Consider the following 14,266-nt stretch of genomic DNA (forward strand, 5'->3'; position numbering starts at 1 on the left):
CCACAGAGATGATGTTTTCCTAATTTGGAATTTTTTGCATCTTCAGGATCCTTCATTCTACTTCTAGTAATTTGTTGAGGAGTTTCAAGTGTGCCTTCTTTTTCTGTTGTTTTGTTGTCAGGTTTCATCAGGGGGTGCATATGGTGGTTGAATGCCTGATCTCTGTGCAATTGTCTGCCTCTACCCAAAGCAAATTTGCTCAATCTAACCAAACCACCTTAGGTTTCCTCTTTTGGTGTCTGCAATTCCCTGATAATATTTTATTATTCATGGATATTTTTTAGTGAAACCCAAGAGAAATGTATCATTCTGCTCTGCAAAACAAAGACATGGGAATTTTTCAAAGTGGCAACAGGGACACCTGAAAGCTCCAAAATGAACTGATTTGAATTGAATTTTATTATTATTGTAGAGACCAGAGAGGTCATCTGAGGGATGACAAGTGTCAGTAGTTATTATAAACCCATAAACAACATATGATTCAGTGTTGTGGCATTAAATATGTCAATGTATTACTGATAGAAATATTTACTATCCTAAAATAAGTATGCATTTTGTAACTGTTCAGTGACATATCACAACCTAATTCACCAAATAGAATAATAGAAATGTTAAAGTCACACCATTACCCCAGTCCCAATTAAAAATTCATATACTGCACGAGGATTCAGAAATTCTTTGATTTTTCTTTTGCATTGTTGATCTGGTAGCTCTCTGATACACTGAGGTATACACTGAAATGTGTAATTGATTTATTTACAAAGCACTTTGGTCTTTTTGTAGTTGCAGTGAAATGATTCCAGGTGATATTTGTTCTTGGTATTGTATCTAGGGCATGTATCATATTGCTGTTATCTACAATAGTACTCCTTGATGTGGCACTACATGCTACAAGATATATAATGATGGCAGAATCAAAATCTTTAGTTTTCTGGAACTATGTCTGCAACGGAGTCTGTGAAACATACTGTATATTACCGCCACTGTCTTCTTTTATATTTTAAATGCAGTAGATGCATTCTTTTGATGACCTCATGGAACGGTGCCATGGGCTGTATGGCGTATGGTATAATAGAAAACTTCCAGTAGAATTCTAACACTACAGCATAATTTATTCAAAGAAAATACACATTGTCCCAGGTAAATTAACAGTACTAAATTCCTGTTTCAGTTTCATGCTACAATTTCACATAATATGTTGGTTATGTGCTCAGATTCATACAGAGGGATTTTGCATTACACTAAGCTTCAACATTATCAGCAGTCTGATCTATACAGTGCAGTCACAGTAATGTGTCCACTGCCTTTGTTCAACATCAGTTGGAAAGAACCACTCACAGGTGGCAGGAAGTAGCACTAGCAGTGAAGGCTGTACAAAGTTTACTAGGCAAACGTGGAAAACAGGGCAGTCATTGTCATAATGCAGAAATGATGTGATTTATGTTACTTCCAAAAGGGCATAATTATTGGCTTCCAGGCCAAAAGTGGAAGCATTTCGAAAGCAGTTAAGTTCGTGAACTGTTCACGTGCCACCATGGTTAAATATACTGTAGATGGCAAAATGGCACTATTCAAAATGGCACCAAGGCAAATGTGGTGTACCATGGCCCATTAGGGGTAAATGTGTACAGGTGAACAAATATGCAACTGTTGAGCAACTGACCATCCAGATTGGCCAAAGTTAGTGTCCAGTCCTCAGCAAATGAGACGAACTGAAACAGAGCAGCAAAGCAACAGCTGAAATGCAACTCTGTTTTCTAATGTCTCTTTAAAAAGGAAAACATATGAGCATTGCCACAAAGTAACTTTTATACCACTGAAAAGATGAGAAATCAGTATTAGTGCCAGTGGTGTTGAGAAACAGCTGAAATGGTTGAAACTAAACAGAGCTCCAGGTCCTGAGCAAATCCCTATCAGACAAATCCCTATCAGATTCTATGCTGAATTTGCAGTTAAGTTAGTCCCTCTTTTAACTATGATCTATCATAGATTACTCTAACAGAAAACCGTTCCCACTAGTTGGAACAAAGCACAGGGCACATCTGTCTACAAGAAGGGTAGTAGAAGTGATCCACAAAACTACCACCCAGTAACCTTGATGTTCATTTGTTGTAGAATCTTAGAACATATTCTGAGCTCCAACGTAATGAGATACCTTGAACAGAATGACCTCCATGCCAACCAGCATGGATTCCGAAACACTGATCATGTAAACTCAGATCTTACTTTTCTCACATGACATACTGAAACCTTTGGATCAAGGCAGTTAAGTAGATTCAGTATATCTTGATTTCCAGACAATGTGTAATACATCTATGCTTATTATCAAAATTATTATCATATGGGTACCAAGTGAAATTTGTGATTGGACTGAGGATTTGGCGGTAGGGAGGATGCAGCATGTTATCTTGGATGGAGAGTAGAATTAATTTTGGGTGTGCCCCAGGTAGTGTGTGTTGGGACCTTTGCTGTTCATGTTCTATATTAATGACGTTGCAGACAATGTTAATATTATCTCTTGACTGTTTGCAGTTGAGGCAGTTATCTATAATAAAGTACTGACTGAAAGAAGCTGAATAAATATTCAGTCAGATCCTTATAAGATTTCAAAGTGGTGCAAAGATTGGCAACTTGCTTTAAAGATTCAGAAAAGGAAAACTGTGCACATCACAAAATGAAAAAATGTAATATCCTAAGACTATAAGGTCAGTGAGTCACACTTGTAATTGGTCAACTCATACAAATACCTGGGTGTAAGGCTTTGTAAGGATATGAAATTGAACAATCACATAGATTCAGTCATGGGTAAAGCAGGTGGTAGACTTCAGTTTATTGGTAGAATACTGGGAAAGTGCAATTTGTCTACAAAGGAGATTGCTTACAAATCACATGTGTGACCGATTTTAGAATATTGCTTAAGTTTGTGGGCCCCTTACCAAAGAGGACTAACAGGGGATATTGGACATATACAGAGAAGGGCAGCATGAATGTTCACAGGTTGGTCTGACTCATGCGAAAATGGTACAGGACGCTAAAGAAACTGAACTGGCAGACTCTTGAAGATAGACATAAACTATCCCCAGAAAGTTTACCAACAAAGTTTCAAGAACTAACTTTAAATGATGATTCTAATAATATGCTACAATCCCCTATGTACCGCTCATGTAGGGATCATGTGGATAAGATTAGAACAATCACAGCACGCACAGAATCATTCAAACAATGATTTTCTGTGCTTCATATGTGAAGCGAATGGGAAGGAACCCTAATAATACAATGAGATTTACTATTTGCTATGCATTTCATGGTGGTTTGTAGAGTATGGATGTAGATGTAGATGAACCTAGGGGCTGCCAACAGTGTCTTCTCAATTATCCTCAGTGAAATTGCTGCGCATGGGCCTCCACAGCAGATGCCTGGTTCTGACTGCTGTTCATAAGTGAAGAAGGCTGGAATTTTCATGCTAGTACGACAGCTGGACATCCACCACTGAGTGCCGACAGGTGGCATTTTCAGATGAATCAATTTTATGCTCCATCTGACAGATGGCCATTGGCATGTACAGCTTGAAATATCTGAAAGGGTACAGCCTGCAGTTATTGTTGGAAGGGTCCAGGCCTGGATGAGGAAGCATTATGGTTTGGGGAGTGTTTTTTGACATTCCCGGGTTGATCTCATCTTTCTAGAAGGCACAATGGATCAGCTAAAGTAATAATCGATCCCTTGGAAAATGCTTTCACTCCTACATGCAGTTTATTGTTCCTCAAAACGATGGCATCTATGAGCAGGACAATGCAATATACCACACAGCTCGCAGTGTATGTGTGTTTTTTAGAGAATACCAGGATGAATTTATGTATGCCCATGGGCACCAAACTCAATGAATTTAAACCCTATCGAGAATCTGTGAGACCACCTTGATTGGGCTGTCAGGCTGTTCACACCATGGGCCCTCATCCGAAAAACCTAATACAGCTGTCCATGGCACTGGAGTCAGCATGGCTCCACACCTTCCACAACCTCATTGATTCTCCTCCTGCTTGCCTCACAGTTGATCACACTGCAAAGGGTGACTGTTCAGGCTTTTGACAGGTGGTGACATTAATCTGACTGGACAGTGTATTTCATATTTCAACACCCTTGTTGTTTCAGATGTTATGCAGGCAGATGATCAATAAATTAATTGTCCCATTACAATATAGGACAAGTCATTAATATAAATAATAGATAAGACTGGACCTAGCACTGAAACCTTAGGAATAACCTCTTGTACTGGAAGTCAGACTCTTTGCCATTAACAACTACTTTCTGCGTTGCATTACGTAAATAAGATTTCAACAATTCATTTGTAATTTCATAATATTTCAGCAGCATTTTCTGTTAATCCATAAAATTGCAGTTTATCAAATAATATCCCATGGGCGACAGTGTCAAAAGCTTTTGAAAAATAAAAAAATCTGCTGTAAACCAATAATCTGTTTTCTAGATTAAAAAGGTGCATGCTCAAAAAGAAAAAAGGGTGAAGGGTGAAGTACAAGACAACAGACATGAAAGTTGTGGTTTCACATATCACTTCTTTCAGTTATGTCAATATCTGTTAATGCGAAAAGTGCTAAGGCATATTGTTCTGCAGAGACAACAATGAACTGTAGCCACCCCCCACCCCTCTCCCCTCTCGTTTAGCTAGCAGTGGTAGTCAGTTCAAAGGCCAGAGGCCTGAGTGTATCATCTGCAGTATGAGCACTCCTAATAAAGCACTATATTGTTCAAGCCAACTTTCAGGTGGATGACAGCTTTACCTTACCTATTGTTATTTTAGTTTGTTTCCTGGTTGTAGGTCAGTTACAATACTGTACACAACAACTACTGCACATATTAACCTAATTACTTAAGTAACACCAGAATTATGCATAAGTGATAAAATTTAGATTCATGAATTGATGGAATCGAATGCCACTGCATAATATTTAGTAAGACATTAGAAAATCATGGATGGAATACAAATATTGTGACAGTAGAAGATAATTGCTCAAGGTATGGAGAAAGCGTTGAACAATAAGTAAACTTACAAACAAGAAGCTTAGTTTTCTAACTTGCATTCCAATTCAGAGCACAATACTTGTAGAATAGGTTGTGGGAGAACATAGTTAACTTACCAGTAGATTATTGGCCAGTTATCATCATGTTGTAAATAACATGCAAAAATGAGCAAGCCAATTAATAATAATAATACTAATAATAAAAAATTATGCCTTATTATTATTATTATTATTATTATTATTATTATTATCATCTTCTGGTAAACCTTCTGGGATGTAAGGTCGTGGTCCATGAAACTCTTCAGCTCCTAACGTTTCATCCAGAGCTGCGCTGAACGTCTTCAGAGGGGTGTTTCTCCACCAGTGAATCTTGCCGACTGACGGGTCGGACGTCTGAGAGTGACTTATATATCCTAGAAAGTGGGCATGGCCAGAGTTACATGTGATATGCAGAGATAATCTTTGTCAGAGATAAAACTTAACTATCGATCATAATCTCATCACTAGACAGTTTTATCCGTGACGAGATTACGATCGATAGTTAAGTTTTATCTCTGACAAAGATTATCTCTGCATATCACATGTAACTCTGGCCACGCCCACTTTCTACGATATATAAGTCGCTCTCAGACATCCGACCCGTCAGTCGGCAAGACTCACCGGTGGAGAAACACCCCTCTGAAGATGTTCAGTGCAGCTCTGGACGAAACGTTAGGAGCTGAAGAATTTCATGGACCACGACCTTACATCCTGGAAGGTTTACCAGAAGATATGTCATCCGGTCGTGAAAGCCTTCATATTATTATTATTATTATTATTATTATTATTATTATTATTATTATTATTATTATTATACAACTAATACACAGGCATCAAAGTCTGATGCATATTATCCTTTCTGCACAGCTCACCTGCGTGATTTGCTACTCACAAAAGTCAGCTATGGAGATTATGGAAGATGGGAATCTTATGGACCGAGTTCGAATTCTTCTTCAACGAGATTTAGCATATTATCAAGATCATCAGACAGTACTTCAAGAGAATTTGTGTCCTGGAGTAGTTGGAGGTTTATTGGATTTTCCTCATTACTCATCTTTTGCTGCAGTAAAATTGATCATCTGGTGGGAAGAGGCCTATGTTGCTGCCTATCAACGACCATCAGGTCTTCTTGGAAATGTAGTCTCAGAAGATAATGGCAACAATGAAGATGACCGTGGATGTGGTGGTGTTGCAACCACTTCCAGCCCACAAGAATTTCTGTCAGTTGTAACTAGCTCAGCTGGGCAAATGCTTGAACACCTACACACACTAAGTCAAGAAGCACTTGACCACGCTGACCTTACTGTACTTACAGGAACACTTGGTGCTGCAGCAGTCATAAAAAACTGCTTATGGTGCTATAATGAGCAACTTAAAAAAAGAGCAGAGGAAACGGGATCTCCAAAATCAGATGACAAGTCAGTATTAATGTTTAGAAATACTTAAGTTAATTAATTCTAACATTTTTATTTTTACTCTATATCTTGGAGATATAGAAGACCTTGTTATTTATTTGTAAATTAATTTCAACTGAGTGTAAATGTCTTCAATTTTATTTTATTCAAGTTTGTAGTTTTCAGCAACAGTAATATTATTCCTTTAGGATAAATCTCAATCTGTTATTTGATTTCCAGGGACAACGAAGGATAATATTTTATGTATTGCACAGCCATAATATTTATATGTTTGTTGGATTTGAGATGAGTGTTTCATTATAATTGTTTTATTATTGTGTTAAAATATGAATATATGAATGTCGTTATCAGGAATGCCATGAAACACAGCCTAGCTGTGCTTTAAAAATGGAAACTGCTTACAAATAGAACTAACATATCTTTAAAAAAAGGGGAGGGGACAGAATATAAAAAGAATAGAACAGTATTCATTTGGGTCATTATCAAACAGATAACATTTAAGAAATGTAACAGAAATAAGATTAGCTTCTCTGATACCAGCTGCAGGAGAAAGGCTGGTAGTGTTCTGTGCTCCATAAGTCATATTTGTGGTAAACATTGCAATGTGGAATTCAACAACTGACAAAAGATTTCAAAATTGTGAATGGTTATAAGTGACAATTGTTATATTGTTCAAGAATTCCTGTATGATGTGTAAGGAGAGACAAGTTTCATCGACATTGGGAACACTTCTGCTGTCTGCCAGACATCTTGCTTCCAGAGGCAGGTTGTCAAAGAGTTTTCTGGTAGTTTATTTCAATAATTTCTGTGCCAAGGTAGAGTCACTAAAGAAAAATGCAAATCACTTTCTCATTCTAGTATTGTATCAATGATTATTTCTATTACTCCAAAATCTCAATGGACTGTTAATAACAAATTTCATCAGTGAATAAACGTACTTGAGGCATGTGGTTAATATTCCCAGTTACTTATAGAGATTCCTGGCAAGATGTACATGTGCAAATCACACACACAATTCTTTTGTTCGATGAATTTTTTTGCCCTGGTGAAGATTTACCCCAAAATATTATTTCATAGGATGCAAATGAATGAAAATAAGCTTACAGTGTCAACTGATTTCGTGTCCCCAAAGTAGGCAAATATTCTTAAGACAAAAGTAGCTAAACCCAAATATTTTAATAGGTCTACTTTATGATTTTTCCAGTTCAAATTTTTGTCAATGTGCACACTCAAGAACTTACAACTTTCTACCCTGTTTATTCTTTTTGTTAGTGCACTACATAAATAGTAGTTGGGATATTTTTCACAGTACCATACTGGATGATCAGTGATTTTTCAAAATTTGAAGCTATTTCATGTGTGCAATATCAGTTAATAAGTTTAATGAAAACATCATTTACTATTTTCCCTGTGGAGGCTTCTTTACTTGGCTTGACAATAATACTTGCATCATCCGCAAAAATGACTGATTTTACCCATGTTTCAAATAAAGTGGTACATCTTTAACATAGAGCAAGAAGAGAAATGAGACAACGATTGAATCCTGCTGAATGCCCATTTTCATTTCCCACATAATATGGAATCTCTCTTGGTATTACTCATACATCCATGTGTAAGTTTCTGCATCATGTTTAAATAGGAACCAAAACAGGCATGTGCCAAACAATGTATCACATTTTCATAATGGGGATCTACACACAATAGTAATGGAGACTTGCCCCTGACTTAATCAACAAATTGAGATATGTTGTAGAAAACTCCCTGGAGCAGTAAGCAACCCAACCAAAATCCAGTTCATTCAGTGTCAGAGTCCAGCCTGTTACTATCAGAGTCTGAGTAGCCACCTGTAAACCAAGTCTACAGCAAGGACCATACCAACAGACAGCAGCACACACTCCCACAGCATCAATATTGCGATAGAATTTCAGTTGTTCAGACTGGTCCTGGGCCAACTTATATGCAGGAGTCTGGCAGATGTAGCCTCATCAGAGGTGGTATGTGTTCAGACTGCAGCTGCCACAGGTAAGAGCAGTGGGTTCGTGTCCATGGATATTGGTGCAGAAGTCTGGGGCAGCATTAATCTCAATGGAAGTTGCATGAGCTGCCATGGGACCAGTGGGTCTGCCATGAGATGGAGAAACAGGGAGCTGCTGACCAGCATGGTGGAGACAAAGCTGATTTTGATGATGCTGCAGGAGCCATGTGTGGAGGCCACAATATGCAAAGTATGGCTCTAAAATAACATAACTGTTGTTGTGAAACATTTTATTTCAGAAACGTACAGATTTAGTTATTGTCACCCTCAATATACTCGCCTTCTCTATCCCTACAATGCTCCATCTGAATGTTCTATTCAGGGAAACGGTACTGGAAGTCTTCATCTGTGAGCTCCTTGATGATGCATCCTGCTTTTTTTTCTCTGCCTCAACAGACTAAAATCTTGTTCCTTGCACATTTGACCTTTGGGAATAGAGAAACTCATATGGTTCTAGGTCAGCAAAAAGGTGGGTGGTCTAACACTGTGATGCTGTATTTTGCTAGAAACTTATTAGCACATGCTGTTGTATGTCCCCAAAGAAAGCGTTTATTCTTATGACAATTATTTTTCTGGAAAAACAAAATAACAGCTCTCACACAAACAAAGGCCATGGCCAACTGATTTGTCTACAGACAGCAGAGATGCCCCATTTGACTGAGAAGGCTTCAAACTTCATAGCTACTGCTCATTGGTCTTTGACACATGTGGAATTCCTCTGTGGCAGCATCAGTCCCATTATTTTACAAACACACCTCGTACATTACAGACCTGTGATGGTTGGAGATCCTCATACAGATCCAGGGTGGGTGACACCTGAACTCATGGCTGCATTCTGGGGTGCTCACATGGAAAGGCGGTGTTTTGGTGAAAACTGCTCTTGTCAAAGACTCAGCATGGGTGTGATGGAGGTGGGCATGAAGCCACTCCACTGGGCTTTGTCTTCAATAGAGTACTCCTGTAAGATGCCAGAAAACTAGATGCAGTGTTGGATATCATTTACTTGTGGAGATGGCTCTTGAAAGGGTGGATTAAGTGTTCCATGCAGTTGTAAAGGGTCAGGTGAAAGGGTGCAGTATGAAGGTGTTGAATCCTGTTATGGCGACAAAACTATTCAACCATGGGAAACCAAAGTGTGTGGGATGCCTTCAAGGGCAAAGATATTTTCCATTGCCATGATGATAGTGACAGAAGTGACCAGGGACATGTGGAAGACAAAAGGGACATGAGAAAAGGAATAAATCCACAACAAATCAGATGGAGCCAAAAAATGGGACAGTGAAATCTAAGTGGATATACTCCCAGGACTGTATAGTGTCAGGCCAGGCAGAGAACTGTTGGGGAGGTGCAGCTTGACGGGCCTGACAGGCAGAACATTGATGGAAGAAGTACATGATGTGTGAACCAATACTGGTACAGAATGTGTACTGTGTGCTCAGCCTTTCTTCCAGGTCACATCCCAGTGTGCACTGTGTAGGAGGTGTTGCTCTCACAGCCAAAGGGAAGGAGGAATCAGAATGTGACAGTGACCCTCCTGAGGGCTGCAATGGAAACTCTTGGCTTAGATAAAGCTGATTTCTGTGTGACCATTAGGGGTGGGAAATGGTATAAAGAGTTGTCTCTGGCCATCTGTGTTGTGCAAAGTGAGTGAGATGGCATTAATGTGTGGCCCTTGCAGGTGGTGGCCATGACATCATGATGTTCAGTGGTAAAGCTGAAATGGTCAAACCCAGATCTGAATTAAGCTGAAAACATACCAATTTCTGTTGGTTAAAAGATGGGTTGGGGAACTGGGACAGAGCATCCCTGTTAGCATGTAACTTCACTGACCAATAGTGTATAAAACAATGAAAATAAGACAAATACTTTGCTGGAAGTGTTGGGCATTTTGGTTGGTAAGCGATGGCTATTGGTCCATGACAAGATAAAAATTTCTGACCATAAAGAATAACTGAAATTTTTGGACTACATAGATCATAGTGTGGGTCTCCAGTTTAGTTTGAGATTAGTTTTGCTTGGAGATGGATAAGGTAATAGAAGCATGTGGAATATGGTGGTTATGGGACAGGACCATGAGGGAATGCAGCAGTCATTACCAACAGTAGTAGATCATGGGTAGTATGTTGTCGAGCATGGTGGATGTTTAATTCAATCTTCCTGGAGGGCTTGTTAACTTGTGATCATTTGAAATGCATTCTTTAGCACTGTAGCTGGTTCACTTGGTAAGAGAGTTCAACCAGTGTTGTTATGAAGTGGCCATGATAGTTGATCTTATATGGAAACACTTGTAGGTCTTTTACATTTGTGGATAACTGCATGTTGTTAATTACCGTGACGCAATCTTCCACTGGTGTAAGTCCAAACAATGGAAACTCCATGTAGGGATATCAACAATGTAGGGAAAGATTGATTGCTACTTACCATAAAGAAGACACATTAAGTTGCAGACAGACTAAATTAAAAGACATACAAAACTTTTGGTCACAGCCTTCATCAACAAAAGAGAAACATAGAAACACACATCTTTCATACACACGAGCAAGCACACCTTACTCACACATGACCACCAACCCCATCAGTGCAGGCCAGTCTGAAACTATCACATGGGATAGCAGCAGAAATGTGGAGGGGGAGGGGAACGGGAAGGGATAGTAGTGAGTGGGTGGGGGAGCTGGCAGTCATGTGTGTGAGAGAGTGCTTGCTTGTGTCTACAAATGGTATTTGTTTCTCTTTTGCTGATGCAGGCTGTGGCTGAAAGCTTTGTGTAAATGTCTTTTAATTCTGTTTGCAACTCAATTTGTCTTCATTATGGTAAGTAGCAGTCTATCTTTTCCTGCATTATTGGTTTGAGTCCACTAGCCGAGAGTTTGATCCTTTTGCTGCCAGTTTCTGAAACAAGTGTTTGATGTTGTGAAGTTGGTCCTGTGGAGTCACAGTTGAGGGGTTTGGTGCAGAAACAGTGTTACCCACAAATATCCATTTTTAAAAATATTTTTGTGTTTTTTGTTATGTCATTACACTGCCTATCATTTTTATACTTCTTTCAGGTAACATTCAGGAGTAAAACATTTGTGGTGTAACTTGTAGACAACTACTTTGAAATTAATTGAGTGCAAAATTGGTGTAACTCACTATGGATTCATTTAGTAATGAAAATCTGAGAGATTCTGGTTCTGATAAAGAATATGTTCCAGATGCTTCTTCATACGAAGATGACTCTGATTATGGAACCCCCAAAAAGAAGCTTAAAAAGAGAAATGTGGGAATACAAACCAGTGCTGAAACAGCAACACTACAAGCATCTGCTGTGTCAGCACCCACAAATGATACACAAAAGTAAAAGAGGTAACCCTACTCCCACAGATCCTGGAAATGACAGACAAGTGCTAAGTACATCAACTAAAACAACAGTTTCCATCATTGAAGGAGATGAAATTGCTGATCTGGATGTGACCCTCATACTATTCGAAAAAAGGGTAGAAAGAGAACAAGGAATCCTGATTTGTGGAAACAAAATGTAAAGAAGATTGACATGTTGCTGGCAATTACAAGAAGTTTAGTTTCCAGAAAGGACAATCCAAATCAAGAATACCTTAATCCCGAACTGAACATTGCCAAAATGTATCATTTGTATTTGGATTGATGTAAAGAATGAGATTACATCCCAGTAAAGGAATCTCTTTGTAGTCAGGTATTTACCCCAGATTTCAATCTTTCATTCCATCCACTGCATTCTGATATGTGTAAAAGTTGTGAAATTAAGAAAACAGAAATAACTGCTTCAACTGATGAAAATGAAAAGAAAATGCTGGAACTGTCACATCAATTACACCTTCAAAGAGCTGAACTGGGCTAGGTCCCAAATGAAGGAAGATGTAGAACTGGCCAGATCTGATCCTGAGATGTTTGTTATAGCATTTGATTTGCAGAGTGTTCTTTCATTGCCTAAACTCCCAGTTTCTGAGATATACTATCTAAGGCAGTTAAGCTGCTTCAATTTCTGTACCCACAATCAAGTGGAAGACAAAGCTTCCGTGTATTTCTGGACAGAGGCACAGGCAGGTAGAGGATCACAAAAAATTGCTTCATGTATTTTGTATTATGTGAAAAATCTTCCCTTGCATGTACAAAAATTTATCTGCTATAATGATACGTGTGGGGGACAGAATCAAAATTTTGATCCGTCTCTTATGTTGCTGCATATTGTCATGAATCCAGATATTAGTGTTGAGACAATTGAGCTGAAATTTTTTGTACCAGGACTCTCTTTCATGGCCTGTGACCAGGATTTCTCATGTATAGGTAATGCGATGAAGAAAGAACAATATATTTTTGATGCTGAAAGTCTTATTAGAATTACTGGGGCAGCAAAGAAGAAAGGAAACAAATTTCAAGCCACTCATCTACAGGAAGACGATTTTAAAAGCTTAGCCTTTCAAAGATATAACTATTAAGAAGAAAATATGTATGGACAGTGACAAAATCAACTGGCTAAAGGTACAATGGCTGAAATTTCACAAAGAAAAAGCTTTTGAAATCGATTTCTCTGAATAGTCACAATCACATTCTGTGTGTTGTTATTGGATGTAGAACCATTTGTTCACAAGGTGCTTATGCTAACACATTTCCAAAACCCTCACTTTGGTTCCCAGTTTATTTGTTTTCTATAGCTCTGTTAAGGTAAATTTAATGTCTAGCTTTCTTTTCATCGTGTCTCTTTCAGTTCTGATTAAATTGAAGTTTACTCTGCTTTTCTTGCATCATGAATGTTCCTTCTAACTTCAGTGAGATTCTCCACAGTTATAACATTTTATTAACAATTGTGAACAATTGATATCACAGAAGTGAACCATATGAACCTCTATTAATTCTTATTGATTCTAGATTGACATGAATCCTGTAGGCCCAGTGTCTAAGACTAAAGCCTTCTCTGTATGACATTTTCAGGGTATTGCATTGGATGTGAATATCAAAGTGGCTTGATGAATCAATATCATACCAAGATACCATCATCAGATGATTGATGTGCTCAGCAGGAATTGTAGTGAAGTGAACAGTGGCACAGCACTTCAGTACATCAGATCACCTGGTGATAGTGGTGTTTCAGTTTGACATTGAAATAATGTACCACTTTGACAGTTACATTCAATATAAAAGCTGAAAAATTTTCCTTCGAGTCCAGTGTTGTTTTCCAAAATATTTACAAATTAAAGTAGTTATTTGTCAGTGACACATATAACTGACATTAAGAGAATCTGTAGTCATGTGTGTTTCACCAGAATATGAAAATGAAAACAATCAATTATTGACAAAATAATTAATTGGACAGATAAAAAATCTGCTGACCAAGCAGTGGCAGAATACACATGTAAAAGACAGTTGTAATTGGCAAGACTGGAGAGGTCTAGGAAAAGGGGTAGATTTCAGAAAAGTTACCCAGACTCGCAGGGGCAAGGGAGACTTGCCGCACTTCTCATCCCGTGCGGTAAGTCTCTGCTGGCCCATGGTTGTGGGTGACTTTCCTGAAATTTGCCCCTTTTCCTAGACCTCTTCAGTCCTTTTTCCTTCACCCCACTTCCTTCCCTTTCAACCATTATGACTGAAGAAGGAGCCACTGGCTCTGAAAGCTTGCCAATTACAGCCACCTTTTATGTGTGTTTTCTGCTGCCACTTGGCGAGTAGACTTTTAATCTATCCAATTAAACTATTTCACCAGAATATGACTTATTTTAAGCAAC

At 38.5% G+C, this 14,266-nt stretch overlaps 1 protein-coding gene across 2 annotated transcripts in view; it reads left to right on the forward strand.

The window, feature by feature from the left end:
* The first annotated feature begins 5,949 nt into the window (after positions 1 to 5,949).
* The window catches only part of LOC126161919 (uncharacterized protein KIAA0825 homolog), a 170,650-nt gene continuing 162,333 nt past the window's right edge, over positions 5,950 to 14,266 (forward strand). For both annotated transcript variants that reach the window (XM_049918092.1, XM_049918100.1), the window contains exon 1: positions 5,950 to 6,496. In XM_049918092.1, coding sequence (XP_049774049.1) covers positions 5,982 to 6,496 — 515 coding nt within the window. In that variant the 5' untranslated portion in view covers positions 5,950 to 5,981. The remainder of the gene's footprint in view (positions 6,497 to 14,266) is intronic.

The sequence above is a fragment of the Schistocerca cancellata genome, chromosome 1, assembly GCF_023864275.1.
Source record: "Schistocerca cancellata isolate TAMUIC-IGC-003103 chromosome 1, iqSchCanc2.1, whole genome shotgun sequence".
Taxonomy (NCBI): Eukaryota; Metazoa; Arthropoda; class Insecta; order Orthoptera; family Acrididae; genus Schistocerca; species Schistocerca cancellata.